This window comes from Poecilia latipinna, unplaced genomic scaffold, assembly GCF_001443285.1.
Source record: "Poecilia latipinna isolate Pla-1442-1.1 unplaced genomic scaffold, P_latipinna-1.0 Scaffold92, whole genome shotgun sequence".
Taxonomy (NCBI): Eukaryota; Metazoa; Chordata; class Actinopteri; order Cyprinodontiformes; family Poeciliidae; genus Poecilia; species Poecilia latipinna.
Window position 1 is genome coordinate 372084 of NW_015112708.1, and position 20555 is coordinate 392638.

The 20555-nt window shown below is 41.5% G+C and overlaps 1 protein-coding gene across 9 annotated transcripts in view; it reads right to left on the reverse strand.

Annotated features, from left to right (window-relative positions):
- The window catches only part of LOC106941466 (non-muscle caldesmon-like), a 123005-nt gene continuing 102450 nt past the window's right edge, over positions 1–20555 (reverse strand). For 3 of the 9 annotated variants that reach the window (XM_015024529.1, XM_015024514.1, XM_015024522.1), the window contains exons 3-16: positions 16699–16836; positions 14578–14989; positions 14190–14222; positions 13860–14081; positions 13312–13418; positions 11940–12207; positions 10053–10190; positions 6700–6743; positions 6521–6596; positions 6236–6373; positions 5404–5499; positions 3921–3989; positions 2638–2674; positions 1–124 (exon numbers count right to left, since the gene is read on the reverse strand). In XM_015024529.1, coding sequence (XP_014880015.1) covers positions 111–124; positions 2638–2674; positions 3921–3989; positions 5404–5499; positions 6236–6373; positions 6521–6596; positions 6700–6743; positions 10053–10190; positions 11940–12207; positions 13312–13418; positions 13860–14081; positions 14190–14222; positions 14578–14989; positions 16699–16836 — 1792 coding nt within the window. In that variant the 3' untranslated portion in view covers positions 1–110. Of the gene's footprint in view, positions 125–2637; positions 2675–3530; positions 3583–3920; positions 3990–5403; positions 5500–6235; positions 6374–6520; positions 6597–6699; positions 6744–10052; positions 10191–11939; positions 12208–13311; positions 13419–13859; positions 14082–14189; positions 14223–14577; positions 14990–16698; positions 16837–20555 lie in introns of all 9 variants that reach the window. The other 6 variants (XR_001423373.1, XM_015024539.1, XM_015024535.1 and 3 more) reach the window with 6 other exon arrangements.

Genomic DNA, 20555 nt, shown 5'->3' on the forward strand with positions numbered 1-20555 from the left:
ACTCTTCGTAGGGATCTGGTCGTCATTTGGTTCTTAGGAAAAAAAAAATTGTTCAAAAGGTAGAATCTTGGATTGTCGTGGTCCCCAGCTTTAGTGGCTCCTTTAAGACATTAGTATCCCATACCTGGTGAAAGACACGATACAAGTCCATCAGTGGTAGACAGGTGTGGGTTAATGGCTGATGGTCAGACACGCGGGGTTGAAGTAAATAAAGAGCACAGCGAGGAGCTGGAGTCACGTAGTTACATGCAGACAAAGTGCCATTCAGAGGGCAACATTACGCAAGCAGCGGCTTGAAAAAAGGAGTCATTTGGTCAAACTTCAGTGTATTTTGTTGCGATTTTAGGTGACGGACATTTTAATCCATAACTTTGAAATGGAAAGACGATATTTAAAAAAAAAAAATTTGCCAAGTAAAATTTGGAAAATGTGGCGTGCATTCCTCTTTTTAACGTGCTTTGATTTTTATTTTTGATATTTTTGGAACAGATTTTAGCCGTATAATTTGGAGAATATACACCTGGTCATGTCGCAATCGTTGCATGAGAAAAATTATGCAAAAACTCCACATCAACCTGAACACCATGCACGGGGATGGTGAAGGCAGCATCATGCTTTCCTTTACACAAGTTAGATCACAATATTTTCTCCTCTTAAAATCTGAAAAAAATGTAGTCTAATTGCACTAGCTTTAAAAATCAAAAACATCTAATTTACAGAATCTATCTTTTTAGACAAATGTTTCTCATAGTTAGCGAGGGTAAGAGTGTCTCTTTGAATTGAAAAGGTTGCCGTCCCTTGGTATAGATCAATTCTTTTTCACTTGTAAGAATGGCCCTGTCAAAGTCTGGACCTAAATTCCAATGAGAATGTGCTCCAAGTCTTTAAATCAATCCTTTGCATTGAACACGTCTACTCTTTAGTTATTCTAATCTGGCAGAGACACAATAGAAGTAGTTTTGCAAAGTACCGTCTTGAGTGAGGGTGAATACAAACACACTTTGGTTTTTTCAAAAATATGTGCTACTTTGTTTTAATCTCGCACATGAAGGCTCTACAAAATAAACAGACGTTTGTGGATGTAACATGATGAAAAGCGAAAATGTTAAAAGGTTATCATTAGATATTATTAGATGAGCAATGCTAACTGTGACGAGCTAGCAATATTTTCAAAATGAAACCATTTCCAGTAAAGCTTATTTTTCCACATATGCTGCCAACGTGTGCGTGTGCGTGTGTGTTGTGCAGCGTCAAACGTCCACCAAGGTCCTGAAACCAGCTCTGGGTGACAAATCCGAAATCTGTACAGATCCTCTGTCATCCTCTAAGTCAGCCTGAAATGGTGCACTAATCTGCAACATACCAGCCATTAATGTGACAAAACCGGCCTGGCAGGAGCTCCGCTTCTAACACTCATCGGGTCTAGAGCAGCAAAAGTGGAGCCGTGCGCGAGTGAAGAAGCTAAAAGGTTTGAGTGGCGTCACAATGGCTGCTGAGTGTGTTTATAGAAGCAGGAGGAAGGAGGGGAGCATGCATGTGTGTTGTACCCCCGTGCACCGAACAAGCAGCGCATTACATCGACATGTACAGAATCTATCAAGGCCAAAGTTCTCGCCTGCCTGACTGCCGGAGGGGAGCAGAGGTGGCGGTGGAGTGAAGGAGAGGAGGAGAGTGAGGGGCTGCGATCCGATTTTAAAATAGCAAGCAATGTTTAGGTGGCATCCTAAAAGGCTGTGGAAGTCAAACAAATGGCACCCTGGAAAAAGACAGCAGGGAGGGCAGTGGTGTGGCCAGTTTTCGTTTTAAGGACACGGTGCTGTGTAAATCAGAGCTCTGTCGACAATTTAACACGTGTCGCAAAAAGGTCACTAATCTTCACGTGAACATTCGAGGGGAAAACAAACTGGGAAAAGGTGGTCCTTTAAAAAAAAAAAACGTCAATGCACTTTGCAACCCTCTTTGGTTGGAGAGGGTAAAGTGACAGCTTGGAGAAAGAATAGGCCCACTCTGCTCTTTATAAATCTGGTGCTCTCTGACCAGATCTGTCAGGTCTAAGGACTAAAACATATTAGTCCTTCATGAGGCACGAAATTTTAGGTAATGGAGATAAAACTGCTTTAAATTTAACAGGAGAATTTTAAGGTTACATGTGGATAAACTTTTTTTATTTTGGGTGTTAACTTCCAGAAAATCTCCTTCACACTTTTTTGCTAAATGGTATAAATACATATTTTCACTTATATTTAGGAACTGATATAAGCTACTTTTTTTTTTTTTTACTTTCTGTAACAGCAGATTAATTTTGTAATTTTTTCTTTCCTCCTGTAGAAAACAACGTTTTGCTAGCTTCTCATTTTATCAACAAATAAGACTTTACACTTATTTTCTTTAGCTTATATGTCAACAAGAACAAGTATATGTCATTTCAAACTCACATTAATCTGCGCTACAAATTTTTTAGCTAGCCGTGCTGTAATGCTAATGCTAGCTAATTTAACAAGATAAGTGGACATCGATTTCCAAAACAGCCATAAAAATGATCAAATTCTTGCTAAAAGCTCTTTCAAAAAATAAAAATCTTTTAAAGAAACTACTAATTGCAATAGCAAGCTAACATATCGCCTGCCAAAGACTCACCGTTAGCGACTGATTTGGTCTCTCCTCTGCCTGCCATCTGGAAAAAAAAATTACAACAAAATGAAGGTTATAAAGCAGCAAAGACATGGAAATTTAATAAAAACATACCTGAACTACTTACTACAAAAATACATCCACCTCTCCCGTCGAATCATTTTTCCTTACATCACACTGTAAGCTAACGATGAGCTCGCTAACCACTACCCTGCTTCTCCACAGCCCAGACCACAGAACTCATTACAGCAGATGGGTCTGCTGTTGCCCAAGTATGAAAAACTGACCAAGGCACTTTGCAGAATATCCTCGACACACACACTTTTCTTTCTGCAGTAAAAAAAAGTTTTATATAAAATGCTGTGATGGTATTTGCAGTCTTACAGATTTTTTTTTCACTCAAAATGTTTCAGATCATCGTAGAAGGAAGTCTGTAAGGGTACAGATTAAAAAAAAAAAAAAAATTCACCAACTTTGGCAACAAAACATTCAGTGAAGCTGAGCGTAGAGCTGTGATTCGCAGAAGCTGCGACGTGACAAAGCCACCCATGAAAAGCGTGAACACCCTGCGTTTGGACACCGGTCACCCAGTCACAGCGGCGATCTGGACCCCCCATAAATCCGCTTCGTTACGGGTGTCGAGATGACCGGACTTGGGCTTGATTTATACGTTTTGACTCTTTTTTTACTGCTCTAAATTCCAATCAAGCCCGTAATAAATATCTGAAGTTCATGGGCGCCTTATTGCTAACTTCGAGGATAATAAGCAGTGGTGTCCAAACAAAGCAGAACAGAATGCAGCTGTGTCCGTGACAAGAGAGCAAAACAGCGTGACAGCAGAGCGTGGGGTCATTCTAGGACAGGCGTGTTGAGGAAACGCAGATTAATTACTCCTTTACCTCTCCAGGCTTATTCCAGATTGAATGCCGAGGTCAACTAGCTGTGAGAGTTCTTTAAAACAAAAACAAACACGAGTGATGGTTACTTCCATTCCTGCTACGGCGGGGTCAAAATAACGTGAGATTCCGGCTCCTTCCCCCCACCGCCGCCTCCTCTTTAGCAAAACATTCTCTTGAGTAGCAACAACTGGACACCGAGGACAAGCCTGGAAAGCTTTCCAAGACCACAAACCACTTCATGGCATAGTTAAGACTTCATCTGGATGTTGTAATGCTCAGCTAGCCTTTTTTTTTTCCTCCCCCACCCCTTCCCTTTTCCGATCTGGTCCTCTAATCACCCGGCTCATGTTAGAAGAAGACACAGAACGAGCGGAGATCAATAGGAGCTACCTTTGTCGGAGTGGCGCCTTTGTTTTCCCATAGACTCCTCTTGTTGGTGACATCAACGGGTTTCAGGTCCTGTCGGAGTGAATCGGGGAACAAAAGGCAGGGACAGAGCAATTTATCTGTGGCGCACGGCAACTGTAGATCTGTTTGATTTAGACTGAAGCAACAGATAGCTGGGAGAGTGAGGAGGAAGGGAAAAGCTGGAGGAGTGTTTGTTTGTTCAGAGGAAGTGGAAAAACGGAAACCTCATTCCAAACCCAACACATCTTACTTGAATCTGCTGTGAGGTTCGAACTCTGTTCTCGGGTTTTTTAGACTCATTTTGTTTTACACAAAGTCAACAGAATATCCTTCTCCTCTTGATTCCTTTACAGATCTCCCAGAAAACACAAAATCTTTGCAAAAACCTAGCGATAAATTATCAGTACACTTGAAATATGACAAAAAATAGCAGTCAACAACTCCTTAATATTGCTCAGCAATCGGCAGAATATTTCACTTATACAAAAGGAAAAAATGTCTCATTATAAGTGAAATAATCTGCCAGTGGAACCAGTACTTTTTTCAAATCAACATTAAGGAATAATTGACTTGTATTTCTTGCCGAAAAGTTTCTAGTAAGTTAGTTTTTCTCTTATTTGCACTAGAAACTAGACAAAAAAAATACCTGGTAAGATTTTGTGTTTTGCAGTGTGGTAAGCGCATACATTTTCAGACCATTAATAACCAACAAAGAAAGTAGCCAATGAGTCTTTTACGTCACAGTTTATTTAATTTCGCCCACTATTTTTTGCAGAGCTGTTTAATTCAGCCACACTGATGGTTTTTGGGTCAACCGGATAACTCAGAATTTAACAAAAGCGGCAATTAATTTTTTCACATATAATCAACTTGCCTTTCAAATCTTTTACTCTCAATACATAAAATCATCCTTTTAAAGCCACTTTTTTTTATTTTACCAAGACAAAAAAGCATAAATAGAAGAAAGATTAATTTTTTCCTGTGTGTTTAACAACAAACTATCATCAGATAAAACCGCATAATGAAAAACAAATTCTCCACTGGCTCATAATAAACTTTTAAAACTGCATGACAGAGTGCACCCAACTGCTGTCAGCAATTTCCATCTGTATGTTGAAATTACAATTATATCTGTGGCCACCAGGTGGCGCCAACTAGACAACCAGACTGTTTCCTGCAGGGAAGAGTCAGAAACTTTTTTTTTATTGAAAGGGATTAGATTTTGCAAGATGAAAGCTCTCTTGCAAAACTAGATAAAAAAAAAAGGGATAGACAAAAAGAAAGAAAAAAAAATGTTCCAATTCAAATCTTTTGTTATATAATGTAACCGATGCCCAGAAACTAGAGGAATCATAACCCACAGGAGGTAGCTGATCAGGACATTTCTCTCTTAATATACTTGTGTAAATGTTGCGGTTTATAAACCACTGAAAGCGATGCAGGATATTTCCTGGCAGTGACCTACCGTTGGCCTTCCTCCTGACGTCTTGCCGCTCTCTGGGGTTTTATTCAGCCAGTCGTTGATGCGGCCCGCCACGCCCGTCTTTATAACAGCTGCTTCCTGTTTGAACAAGGTCAAAAGTCAGCCAAACTTGCAGTAATCACTAGTCATTCAGCAGTATTCACACTTGGCGTTTCATCATGTTTCAGCTGCAAGTTTGATAGATGAGGAAGTGAAATGTTCCTGCCTTTTACCATCACCTAATAAGTAATGGGTCCAGTTACAGCTCTTAGTCATCAAGTAAAATGCAATGTGTGGTAGAAAAAAAAAACAAAAAAAACACTGCACAACACCCTAAACACAACATCTCTACAGTGAGAGATGGTGGTGGCAGCATTATGCTTTGGACATATTGTACTACAAGAACAGGAAAGAAGATTTATTGAGATAATACTTGAAATGTGAAGCTTGCAGATGGACTCCATTCAATCTAATTAAGTCTCAAATAAAATGAGTCGAAAATAAATAAATTAATAAAAGACAAAAATGTAAGTCTCTAGAGTCGGGTTTTGACTAGGAGGTCTGAAACATTTTCCTTCAATTTTCCCAGAATGCCTTGCTTCTTATAAAGAAAAAGGATACTTTAGGGTAAAAGGGATTTTACATGGCTGATAGAGAAATATCCCATAAAAAAAATAACTGTAACTGCATCAAAAGCTGGTTCTATAAAGTGTTGATACATGAAAACTCAAGAATAATTCTGCACTACTTTGTCCAGGCTTTCAATTGAGGTGGCAAAATTAAATTATTAATTAAATATATCTTTTTTTTTTTTTTGTAGTTTTCTTTCTTTTACCTTAAAAGTGCTTCCAGCACTTCCAGGTGAGCTGAACACGTTGCCTTTCTCCCACATGCTCTTAATGTTTCGTACGTCAGTGACCATGGGAAGATCCAACACGGTGGAGCGAGGGGATTTGGACTCCTTGTTCTCTCGCTGCGGAGACGAATAGCGACCGGGTTAAACAGGGATGGCAGCTGTAGCCGTGGCTGAGCCATGTTTTATTAAAAAGACAAGATTTCGTACCCACCCAGTGCCATTTTGTCCCCGTAAATAATGAATAAATAGCCTTAAACAACAGACCTGAGCGGCTGAGGTGTACTGCTCCAGCCGGTTGTCTATCTTGGACACCACAGGAGAATGAGACGCCTTCACAGAGCTGCAGAGACGACATTAATATGTCACACCCAAATATTTCAGATCGAGCTAATTTTAATATCAAACAAAAATAACCAACAGGCAACTTTTAGATGAAGTCCTACCTTTTCTGTGCCGACTTGTTCAGGAATTCTGCTCTTTCTCCAATCTGGAAAACAAGATCCAAACGAGTTAGAAATACTGCTTTTGTACCTCACTTGGACATTATTCCCTACTAACTGTGGATGAAAGATTTTTCTCACGTAAACTTCGAGGACAAATCTAAAATCCAAAACTTGATTGAGCTCATCAAAAAAGTCCCTCATTGTTCCCTCTGTGTGCAAAAGTTGCTCTCCAAACAAGCACACACATGCAGAAAACACAAGACAAACAGAGCAGGCTCTTTCCTTTCCTGCTGTAGAACTGTGGGAATCTCAGAGGGTTGTTTATGATATACACAACATGAAGACTTAAAGAGGGGACCGCATTCCTCAGTCACAACGTTCTGTAGATGGACAAAAGACAAATGCTCAGAAAAAGCTCTCGTTTTCCCCTTCTTTTTCTCTCCCCCCCCCCAATCTCTCTCTGTGAAAACAGACCTTTTGCTCGACTGCTACCGAATGTTGAAGTTCCAAAAATAGTCTCCCAACAGGAAATTCCCCATTCTCAGACGCATTTTTATTTTTTTTTTATAAAGAGCTGCATCCACCCGAACGCAGTTAAAGTAATCCTGTTAACCCTAATCGCTTTCCTGCACATCCCTGCAGCCTGTCCTTCATTTGGCCTGCTGTCCGTCTCTGCTTTATCTACAACACAAACCAGGGTTATGCTGGTTGACGGCTGATAACGGAAATGCGCGCACTTGGAGATGCGGGTTGCGCTGTGAGCTTTTTCCAAGCAGTGAGGCATAATTATCTATGCTTTTAATGTAACAGGATGCATAAAAATCGCCGTCGTCAAAAAACGGGGAAAAAAGTGTATATTCTCAATTGCATGCTTGTATTTTTTGAAATCTGAAATAGGCTTTTGACAGGTCTCACTGAGGCATGAAATTCACTCAGCACATAAATTGAGCAGGAAATTGCTCAATTTCTGGATGGAATACAAAACAAAACAAAAAAAAAAGCCAATATATCTCAGCTTGTGCAATTTTACATGGTACAACCGCAGCTAGATGAAATTGATTCAACTCTTTTTAATACAATGCCTCCATTTATAGGACTGGTACACCTAAAAGAGAAAACAAGACATCACAAAGGCCATAAAAAAGTATAAAGCTGTATTAGTCAATCTGTACACATTACTGTGTTAGCCACACTGCTAACTCTCCAGTTGCTTCTTAGCTGCTAGCTCCTTAACACAAATGTTAAACTGAACTGTTTTTTTGTTGTTGAATTTCCTACACAAGCTCCTCTGCTACTTTTAAAGTGAGACAGAAAAACAATATATTTTTTAATCTCTCTTTTTAGCTAGCTAGGTAGCCGACTAGCTAGCTAGAGTAAATAGCCTGCTTTTGTTAGCTAGCTGGCCAGATACCTAGATAGCAGATTTGCATCTTCTGGATTTGTTTACCATTCATAATCTTAAAAGTAAAGGACACTGCTGGTATGTAATCAAATTTATGTCTCAATTATTTTTAAGGAGCCAACAACTGTACTCTGGTTATTTTTTTCAAAAGATATTTGTTGCCTGTCATTAAACAAAAAAATTGTTAACGTTTCAGTTAAAACGACCGTTTCTGATGCCGTGGCTGTAGTATGCGACAGCATTAGCATTATATTTAAGAAGAAGAAGCCCCTCGGATAATACTGGATTCATTTTTTGAAAACTGTTGCACTGAAGTCAGATTCCTGAGTGGGAAGGTTTGGGGCTGCCAAACATTCCCACATATAGTGAAAGTTGCAGGAAAAACTTTTTATTAGCCGTTCTGATGGTTAGAACTGTCATTTTCAATACGTTGAAAATGACAGTGACAATGTCGCACATTTCTGTGATGTCCAATACGAACATTAACCGTATAGATGTTTAAACTGCTGGAAGCCACAATTTCTAAGTGCAGCTGTGTAAAAATGCACACATTCCAACAAAATCACAACCTTAAGTTCCTTCATTAGCATGCAAACACACATGCATAAAAACACCCCCCAACACACATGCACAACAGTACCTACAGTGAACATGATGACAAAGTAAGGCTGTGTCTGAAAGGTGGAGAATTGAAATTTATTTACAACCCGGCGACATTTAGGACTCTGGTGTGATCAGAGCTCACCATCAGAGCCCTCATTTAGTCTGGGGGTCTCTCTGGGCCAGGACCATATTACTGCTAAATGTCCATAATTAGGTTTTCTCCACACGCTGAAAATCCCCCTTGGTTTTCAGCGTGTGGGAGTTGACTTCTGGCAACACTGGAGACATTTATTCACATTTAAGTTACTTAAACCTTCCTTATCTGTGACAGTTTTATGAAGAGGAAAGGAAGTGCGGGACACAAAATGTGGATCTTTTTTATACATGTTTATTTGTGATAAACAGGATAAGGTATCTGCAGACTTTTAAAGAGTCACTGAACTTCTCTTCATTTGTGCGAAATGCTTGATCTTTGTGAGATAACTCTTCATAAATAAGACCTAAAGAAGTCTTAATCTTTTAACATTTTGGATAATGAGTAAAAACTTTGAAGTACTGCCAGATGAGGGAGATTTTAGGCAAAAGATGCAATGCTGTGAAAATGTACCTGTTCACTATTTGTCTATCCAGTAAGTTTTTAATTAAAACGTCTCACTTTTGGCCACCAGGGGCGCCGTTTCAACAACAGCTTAGGATCTTTGGCATGTACAAAAAAAAGTTTAAGAAATTACAAAACAACTTGTACTCAGAGTTTGTTGTGAGTTTTGTTATAAAACAAAACAGGTTGCAGCAAGTAGTTTCTACCTGCTGCAACAAGAAAAACTATTTTATATCCGACCAGAAATCATAAGTCTACTTTAACATGGCACAACTGGATAAAAGATCTCAGGACGAAATTTTAATTCCAGCATTTCAAAAATCTTCATGTTTTTCGCCTTGCTTGGCTTCATAGTGTCATCATTATTCATGAAGGAATGAGCCTGTAGCCTGAATGCCGGGTAATTAGACCATGCTCACACTCGATTAGACTGTAATATGATGGTATTTTCCCTGCAGGTTAACAACATACCGTGAGAATCTTGTACCAGTCCGTCCCTAATGGAGACAGATATAGAAGCCAAAAAAATAAAATAAAAAATAAATCAAGCAACAACGTTTTAGGTTTAAAGATACATTTCAGCCTCCCCGCCCTCAGAGTTTTCTTTACTTTAACCAGATCGGTTTGGTGGTTGGAGGACTTTTCCTCCTGAGTTCACCATCATGGAATGAGAGGTTTGAAGGAATGGAGCCGATTTTAAAAGAATAATTAATGTGAGCTTGAAGTGACAGCTCGAGAAGGTGAGCTTACCTTGAGAGAAGAGCCTCGAGGACTGACGCACTTGAACGGTTTCCCCTCCCCGTCCACGGTGTCGTCCACCTTCTGCCTCTTCTCCGCAGCCTCGGCCCGTCTCCTTTCAATCTCCTCTTTCATCTTCCTCTTCTCCTCCTGCGGCAGACAGACAGACGAGGCAGGCTTGATCGGGACTTTACTTTTACATTCGTTTTGTTATTGCTGAAGCTGCTGGACACTGTCAAACCAGCAATCCACTAAAACTCTTCATAAGTAATACTTGTAGGATAGGAGAGGAAAAAAACAACAACCTTACAGATTTCTTCAGTTTCTGCACTGTTTTTTTGTCTTTTTGTCTGTTGTAAGTGATTATTTAATTTATGTAGGGAAATAAGCTTTCAAAACCAATCAAAAATTTACAGATTATCCTCATAAGCCGCAATCTAAAGAAATACAAGAACACTTTGGAAACAAAGTCATAAACATCTATCAGTCTGGGAAATTATACCAGGCCATTTCTAAGGCTATGGGACTTCAGTGAACCACAGTGAGAGCCATTATCTACTAATGGAGAAAACGTGGAGCGGTGTGGAGCCATCCCACGAGTCGCCGATCTACCAAACGTTCTCGCTGAGCCAATCAAATTCTTGCCCAGGAGGTCGCAAAGAGGTCGCAAAGGAACCCAAAACAACTGAAGACCTCAAGAAAATCTAAGGGTCAGTGTGCAACAGCAAGAAACTGGGCAAAAATAGCCTCAGTGGGAGCTGAACGTTCCAAGGCCAAAGCCGACACTGACCGCAGCGCCAACCCCAAAGACTTCTGGGAAATCATTTGGAGAACTGACGAGACAGAGGAGGATGTTTCAAAAAGGTGAGAGTCCCTGCATATATGCCACAAAACATCAATTAAGAAAAACGAACACCACATGACAGTCCAACACGGTGGTGGCTGTGTCATGATGTGGGGCTTTTAATGTAATTAATGGAACCAAGAATTCTGCTCTGTAGAATAAAATCCATTAGGAGAATGTCATGAGTTTGTGACATCCACCAAGTCTGAATCTGAATTAGTTAGTTTGAATACATCTTTACCAAAGTAAACGTTTATAAAAATGATTTTGGATTAATCCAAACTTTGGATGAATTTTGTTGTGTGATGAAAAAGCAAAAACAAAAGCAATCTGTTTTTGAACTGTATGTTCTTGAAATATATTCATATCCAAGGACGGTGCCAGGAAAATGAAACAACGTGTCAGACAGTCAGACAATCAGAACCAATTAAAGACGAATCAAACCAATTTAGTTGACCAACTGCAGCAAGTTACCGACCTGCTAAGCTCCTCAGAAGATATTCTTATTTACAGTTCGCCCCCTCCGTCAGACAACGGCCCATTTTGGACAACAACCCAACAAACTGCTACAAAAACCAATTAGCGTACTAGGCGTTTGTAGTAAATTCAGACAATGGCTGGTGCTTGGCAGAGTGTCAACCCTCTCCAGCTTCCTTGTCTTGGTTAATTAGTCCCTCTGTATCTCTGGGCCATCTTTTAATTACTAACCAAAAGGCCTCATTAACATCACACAAGAGGAAGAGAGCGGGGGCCGATGGCGAGAGACGGGCCGCCACGTTCGGTGCCAAGATCAACAAAGACGACCCGGCCCGGGTGACGGCGGGAGCGCGGGGGCCCTCGGGTGGAAGGAAAAAGCGATGACGCCTCCATTTAGGCGAACACGACGACCCAAAGGAAGACTCACAGAAAGACATCGTGGTGAGGAAAGAGGAAAGAGTGACAGACGGTGGGTTAAGAATTAATAAATAGGGCGAGGACTTCAGTGTGAAGCGCAGATCTAGAGTCTGCCATCGTCGAAGAAGAAAAAGGTGAAAGCACCGTCGGTGAAGCATTACCTCCTCTCTGGCTTTACGTTCGGCCTCCTCCTGCTTCCGCTGCCTCTCCTCCTCCTCCAGCACCTTCCTCCTCTCCTCCCGCTTCCTCTTCAGCTCCTCCAGCTCGGCTTCGGCCTCCTGCTGCTTCTGCCTCATCCTCTCGAACTCCTCGCTCTCGGCGTCATCGCGCCTGCGCTTCAGCTCCTCCAGCTTGCGCTCTGCCTCTAGGCGGGCGTCGTCGTCCTGCTCGTCGCTGGCGGACACCTCGGGGGAACGGACGCTGCCGCGGCTGAGGCGGACACGAAAACACCGACTAGGGTTACCCGCTTGACATTTGATCTGAGCTTAATATTTAAACACAGACACCGAGGGATTTTCTCTCAGAGAACATAAAAAACACACACAGTACTGCTTTGCATGGTAAAGCTCGCGAAACGTTTCTGGCTAGAGTCGCAAAGCAGATTGAGTTGTTCCCCCAAAAGACCTGCAGCTGGAATTGCAACAAAAAGTGGTTCCATAAAGTGTTGACGAATACACAATAAAGTTATGCTAGCAGAATAAAGTCGTAAAATTACAAGAAAGTAGCAAAGATTTGTGACTTGCTCATCAAGTCCATGATTCTTTCTTCGAAACAAAAGTCCTGCTGCTGATAATAATTTGATGCTGATGCGTTTAAAGATTAAACACATCTTTACCAAAGTATCACTTCACAAGACGCTCAACATTCCTCATTTTAATTATTTTTCATGCGGAAGTTGTAAAGTTACCATTTCATTTTACTAATATTATGACTTCATTCTGGTAATATACATCTATTCTCGTAATATGAGCTTTTGTCTTACAACTATTCTAACATTACAATGTTTTTTCTTGTATTATTGCAATTTTACTATTGTAATGTAACTTCAGTCTAGTGTTATTTCAACTTAATGTTATACAATTTCAATTTCAGAACACTACTACTATATTATCGTGATATAACTGAGTACAGCTTTTCTCTCACAATACTAACAATACTAACACTCCTGTTTTATTAATAAAAGGCCACATTTCTGAGACATTTATGTGCAAATAATGTTATTTAGGCAGACAGTCAATGAGGAACAGCTCAACAGAAATGGATGGAGAGATGACCAGATAGATGGATACATGGACAGATAAACAGGTGATGGATAACATTAACTATAAATATAAATCGGTTAATAATAAAGTAATGAACTGACACTGGATAAGATAAGTTTCATAAAGGAACATATTTTATACAGTGTGAAATCTTCACAAACGTCCCACAACGGCTAATTAACCCGGTTTCAACTTGGTGAAAAGTTCAGAAATATTTAAGACGACCGCATCGTCGGCACGAGAAGCAGACAGAGACGCAGCAGGTGCGCACCTGAGGGTCCTCTCGGGTTTCCTGTGCTGTTTGGGAGCCGCCTCATCATGCAGTCCTCCGTTATGCTTCCTCTGATCCTCCTCAGACTCTTCTCTCTCGTTCACCTGCTGCCACACACACACACACACACACACACACACACACACAAACGACAACAGCGACAGTGAGGGGCATGAGGTTAAAAAAGGGGCGGAGACGCAGAAAGAAGGGAGGGAGTGGTCGATTGTGAGCAAAATCCAAATAAGACGTGACTGAAACGTGACGAGTTGTCGAAGTGGAAGAGTTGCAGAAGGAACACAGTGACCACCACTCTGTGGAACGTAACGGAGTTGCCTCGGTTACGGTGCGGACCACGCCACAGACACCAGGTGCTCGGGTAATTTCAGCGTCCCGCTCGGTTAATCGCACCACATTTTTTTCTTTTTCTTTTTTGCTCTTTACCGAACTCCTTAAGAAGTCTGATTGTGACGCTGAAGTTACCCAGGAAGATCTTTCGCTTGAAGCGGTGCAGCACACCTACACTGGAGTTCTTACCGCGTGTATGATACCTCATTATCCTCTGATTGCTGTATATCAGATACCTCAAAGTCCTCTTCAATGTCATTTAGTAATAAACTCTTGCTCTCTGTTGGGATATCTACATAATCATCCTCAGGTACCTCTTCATCCTCCCCTGATGCTACTGAATCCTCCTCAGCCTCGGAGTTTGCTGACTTGGCCTGACTTGAACTCTCACCGACTACCGAATGGGTTTCGTCTTCATTGAGATCCTAAGAAAAGGGATTACAGCAGTTCTTTGAAGCACAAATCTGGGATTCGCTCAAGGATTTGTGCTAAAATAAAGAGAAATAAATCTCCAAGGGACTTGGCTGGCATACCTTGTGTTGCATTACACTCTCCTCTGCTGATGCCTGCAGAGACAAGCATCGTGTTTGCAGGTATTTGTCAGCAAAAAGTCATTTAACCCCGTGAACTTTTCTGAATTTTCCACAAATTTCAATGTGTTCCATTGGGATTTTATATGATAGATGCTCATGATTTAAAAATAAAACCTGACAAACCTTAACCTGGCACCTGGAAATAGATCCAATGCCACCAGCTGTCTACAAGATTTACAATCATCAATTTCTTCAGCAGAGTTTAAAAAAAGTCCCTCTGTTTCACAATTATCCACAACTGTCACATAAAATCACAATAAAATATGTTGTAATGTTAAAAAGTTGGTGTTAATGCCTGAAAACTACAAAACAGATGACCATGACTGACCTGTTCTCTCAGATTAGACTTTCTTGGTTTGGTTTCCACAACTTCAACTTTCTCCTCCTCCTCCTCCTCTAACTCCTCTTCCTCCCTCTCAGGAGCAGGCTCCTCTTCCTCCTCTCTAGGTTCCTCTTGCTCTTTCTCCTCCCGCCTCGAGCTGCTGCTCTCAGTCTTCTCCTCGTCCTCCACGGTGTCACGGTAGCGGCGGCTGCGCCAGGGTTGCCGTTCCTCCTCTGTGCTGTTCTTCTCCTGGCTGACGCCGTCGCCAGCGGGTTCCAGCTGCTTCTGCCTCTCCAGCGCCTCCTTCATGCGCCTTTGCCGCCTCTCCTCGCGCTTGGCCATGCGCTCCTGCAAGGCCAGCTCCTCGTCATCCCCGCCGCCGCCGTAGGAGCTGCTCACAGAGACGGACTCTGTCACGCTACGGGGAGAGGAAGAGGACAAACTGTTTCACTGCGGGGGATCGTTGCGTTAGGTCAGAGAAGGCGGCGGCTGTTCAGACAACGTGTTTATAAGGGCACTTTACAGTTTTTGTAATTTTTTTTGTTGTATTTATTTCACTGTTTATTAATGATTACATTTAAGATGCGTTATTTTCAAGCATCTGGTACCAAAAATATGGACTCAAAAGTAAATCAATGTGCTTATAATGGAGAGCTGGAGAAACTAAACAAAACCACATAAAGCACATCAAAATACTAAAGCACAACATTCTTAGCATAGCCGCCGAATAATGCGAAGTAGATGAGAAATATTTTTCATTGCACACCGTTTACCATTTCCTCTCAGTCCTTCAACCTTTCAGCAAAAGGTCAAAATCGAACAGTTTCAGGGTCAGGGCAAATCTGACAGGATGCACAAGAATTGAGAGAAAATGGGTTTGTTGAGTTTTTGTGGTGTGGTCTGTTATGTAAAAATTAGCAATAAAAGAAGTTTGTGCATCAGTGAAGTAAACAGGGAAACTTTTTCAAAAGCTAACTTTTTTTGTTATTCTCTTATTACCATGTTTTTACAATTAGTTAGGTTTTTAACACTGAAATGGACGGTGATGGAAATCAAGGTTTGCATCACTATTTGGCTTACGTAATTATTAATTATGAATCTGTCCCATTTTTGTAGTTACTTTGTTTAATTGTAATTCTGAAGTAATACTAGATTTGTGGCAAGACGGATTAAATAGAGTTTTAGCGAGTAAACAGTTGAACCTCAGCTATAAGCATTTAAAATATATAACATATAAATAATTAATAGAGAGCTAATGATTAAACTCAGACTTTTTTAAGGTTGCAAATGAATTCCTGAATGGAAACCCTGCTCTGGTTAGCGCTTAGCTAATGGGAATATTTAATTTTTTTTTCCAAACTGAGATTGCCGTGACTGCAGGTAGGACACAATAAATCACTACTTTACATTTACACACCTACGTCCAAAACAAATACCTACATCTGCGTAATCAATCTTAAGCCAACACACAAACAGACCGTCTGAAAGTGTATATCCTCCGACCTCGCTCAAAACCAGCGTGACTCAAACTGCTCTGGCCTAAAACGTCTGGCAAACATTATCGCTCACTGCAAACGATCAACAATGGTTTATTGCTTGGTCGCGTCTCCGCGTCCTCGGGCACAGACCCCTTGTTGTTTGACCAGCCCAGGATGCATCTCCGAGCCCAAAGGGAGGAAACATTCATGACCACAAAGCGACGTTTGTATTTCTGGATGTCGGTTCATCCCACCACTTCCACTGTTGCAAAGACGATTCATCAAACAACCAATGCAACGCAATGGATTTTTTCCCTTTTTGGCTATTTTTCAGATGAGATCATACATTACTGAGACACCAAGCATGGATTTTTTTTTTTCTTCTAGAAAGGAAGTCCTCCCAATTTGCTGCTTGCTTTATTCACTATCTAGGTCATCGACATTTCATTTGAGATGAAGAAGCGCCATTTACTCAGCTATTCTAGTTTGTGGCTTAAAAAGCTGAACTCTGTACCAGCAGGAAACTTCCCCCCTGCTGAGGGAGAGCTGAACCGTTCGCTATAATTTGCATTTTTGTTTCCAGCCCTGATTTAACAGCGACACTGGGAGCCAAGAAGTTCGTACAGTCGTGTTTCAGCGCGAGCGTCACCTGTGGCTGTTGGTCAAGACGGCGCCGTCCGGCTGGCTGCTGGGCTCCTCGCTCTCCCGGTTCCTCAGCCTCTCCTGACGTGCCCTGCGCCTCCTCTCCCGGGCCGCCTCCTCCTCGTCGTCATCGTTCCTGAGCATGCTGAGGGCAGCGAGAAGAAGAAGAAGAAAAGCCAAGTGAGAGGACGAAAGGACATTTTCTTCTATTTTTTTTCCCTCTTAAGCCAACTTCCAACCCTTCTTCCCTTCCTCAATTAAACCTCCAAGTCAGAAACTTCAAAGTGAATGATTCTTTAAATTGGACTGTAATCACCACAGTGACCAGAGCTGATGGATTTGCTTCGGGGGTTTTTTTTTTTCCTCACACCCCCCGCCCCACTCCTTTTCTCTTATCACGCTGACCTGTCAGCTGTGAGACATCTAATACTTCTTATCGAGGCTGCAGTTTTCACGAGCGATAAAAAGTCAGCCTGAGACCTCGCTTGGCTGCGGATAAGAGAGAGCCATGAAAGTGTTTCGGGATTGTCCAAATCTGGTCTAAATTATAAGCGATCTTAACAGTTAATTTTTTGAGAAACGCATTAAAACCAGGAATTGGGATTCTCGAACATGAACAAAATTAAACGAAAAGTTGAAATAAAATCAAGAGACAAGTTGTTCTTTTGTGCTGACATGACGGGAATGAGCCAGTAACTATAGACATGTATGTCAAAGGTACATTAATTCAATTACAGCAGTGATAATCTTGTATGTTTTTGCAAGGGATGCACTTATCCGCATGCTAAAAGCGTCACGTTATTTAATCTTTAATTGAACTGGAATGGTGAGCCTGGGAATACTCTGGTTTTCATCCAGGCCATGGAAAACCCTTAGCAGGATCCTAAAGGTGCATGGAAGTTCACCTAACCAGTTCACATGTGTTTTATGGACATGGAGACCCCTTTATATGTGCTGTCAGGTTCCAGTGTGACCACCATCAGAACCTGGTCCACATTGACGGCAGTAAGTCAGACTTGTAGCGGTTCAGGCACCTAGTTAGGATCACTCCCTGGTGATGTGTTCCAGAAAAACACAGCTAATCCTTCTGGAACAACTTCCGCACCGAAGAGTGTTGCATGACGTAGTAGATATGCTGCATTCACTGATCAAAAAAAATATCTGATTTTTTGACCACCAGAAAAGGCAGGCAGAAGGGGAAAAAAGAAAAAGTCAATTCTGATCATGAGTTGATTTCTTGGTGCATCTTTAACTTAAAACAATGCTTCAGTTGTACTTATTTTATTGAAATCTATGATGTAACTGGTAATTTTGTAAAAAAGGGGGAAAAAAATCCGTTTCTGTAAAAATATGTTTTCCACTCTTAGATCGTTTTTTAAAATTTAATCTCAAATTTTCTGCATTTCACACTGTTTTCTAAACAAGTGTGCCGATTAAGCGGCGGGAAGTGCAGGCAATAAAAATCAAAGACGTTTTACTGCTTCAAACAACAACAATTTAAAAAAAAAAAAAAACAGCAGCTTTTCAGCTGCTGCTGATTTTCCACCTGGAGGTATCTGGTCAAGCCTCCAGCAGATGGGATAACGGCCAGAGGAGGTCGAGTCTTGGACATGGGTAAACATCTGGATTTTGAATTAGGTTTTACAACTTTCTTGCTCTATTTACTACAATGCCCAGACATTACCAAGGATGTACTGTTGTAAAAGAAAACAAAAGAGGCAAAGAACAACACTGTGGTTACATCTATTTAATGCCCTGCATCAACAAGACATCATAAGAAGGTAATAAAAAAGTTCACGGTCTATTTCCCTTTAAAGATGTGATGAAAAGCAACAAGTCCAGGCCTTCCTCTGGGGCCAGTGTCGGCTTACGGGATCCAGGAAGGTGCAACCGAACATGAGCTACAATAAGCAGTTTACATGGAAGATGCTGCACTTCCAAGTACCTCCGATACTAAACTACCTCTTAAATATGGATGCCCGACATCAAAGTCATCATTTTGGTGTTTTTTCTCGCCCCCCCTTTAAATTTTAGGACTTCTGGTTGAAATCGGGCCACCTCACGTTCATGAACAGAGTTCCACGCTTCGTCGCCGCTGCCCTGGCTGACCTTTACACTCCCACCGCGAACCACATGCCCTAGCTACCGCAGATCGCAGCGCAGCTTCTTGAGGTCAGCCAGCGAAGCATGCCTCTGCATGTTAATTGCAACATGTGTGGTGAGCGGAGCCAAAGCTGCTCTGGTTTATGCAAAGTTTTACAGCTTGTGAACAACTTTTCCCTTCATTTCGCCCCGTTCGGCTGCTACCCGTCTCTCTGGCTCTGGCTCCAATTTTGCTCCCACATGGGCCGTGTTGTCATAACAGCGCAGATAAATCTGCTGACGCCCAGGCGAGGCCTGTGGGACGGTGACGTCGGTGATGTCAGGCAGCGCTTTACGTGTGTGATTCTTTAAGTCGGGGAACTTTGGGGTATGAAATTGACTTAATTACAAGAATTGCCGGAAGAAAATGAAAAAAAAAAAAAAGCTAAATTTGCCGTCTTTCTAATCTCTTAAGATCTCGGATGGTGTTTGAGCTGATGTGGTTCAGGCTTCAGCCAATACGACAAAGTGCTTTGGAGCCAAACATCTCTACTAGTATGTGTTCGAGAAGTCTTCTGGTTTGTTCAGATGCAGCTTGGTAAACCCCAAGTCATGCAGTTATGTCCTTTTTTACCCCCCTTATCCAGAAAGCAGCTCTTTTTTGTGTTAATACACATCTGTATCCCTTAGCCCAACAATCTGGGAATAATCTTTTTCACCAGCGGAGGAGAGACTTGAAATAACCTGGAAACAGCCCGACATTCTTCCCATATTGGTAGGGAGTAACACTTGCTGCTCTGAGGTCATTGCTGATGTCTTTCCAGCTTCACATTGTGTTAGCAAGTATTTATGCTTCAGATCAGCAGACCAAGAATCCTATTTTCCCCCCGGTAGGAAGACAAGAGTTCGACTGTTTGGTAAATGGATTTATAACCCGTTTCCAGACTGACGGGCAGCAGCAGTTGCATCTTTGAGGTTACTGCTGATGTCTTCCTGCTTTGGCATTGTATTTACACAGAGGACTCCTCCATTTCATTACTGATTAAGCAGGCTTCCAAAATGTGGTCACACTTGCTGTTGAGCCATAAATCAAGTACGATTGATTAGCAGCTCCTGGATGTTCCTTTTTTCTCTTAAATCCAAAAGAAGTCGGCCTAAACTTACTTAGTTTTTTTCCCCCCCATGACTGTAAGGAAACCTATTTTCTCGTGACACTAGCAATAAGTTACATTGGAAGAATTGAGAATATTAGGAATTATTTTACATTTTATTATATTTCTCTGCAGGAAAAGCCTAACAAATTCATAAAACTGTCCCGTGCTCTTACATTCAGCCACAATTCAAAAGAGTAATATATATGCTTTTCTAAATAACATCCTCTTTAACTATACGCCCCTTTAATAGAAAGCACATTAACCTTGCCATGGCAACGTGATGTTTTTACAGACAAAAAAAAAAAAAAGTTGTGAAACAACCGGCGTAGCTCCCACGGGACTGGTCCGCCCCAGAAACGGCACCGAATGTCATGAGAAAAAGGGAAAGACACGGGCTAAATATGGAACAAAAGGGTCCTTGGTGGCTGTGATGACGACGACGATCTCAGGGTTAAAGATTCCCCCAGTAGGAGAGAAGAGCAAACTCCTAAAAGCTGAATTAGCATTCCCGTCAATCACAGCCTTGGCTGGAGACGCATGCACTAAGCAAAGCTCTGATTTAATATCCCCTCCCCTTCCCACCGCCTCCTTCCGTACCTGGGCCCCAAACTCTATCAGCATACTGACA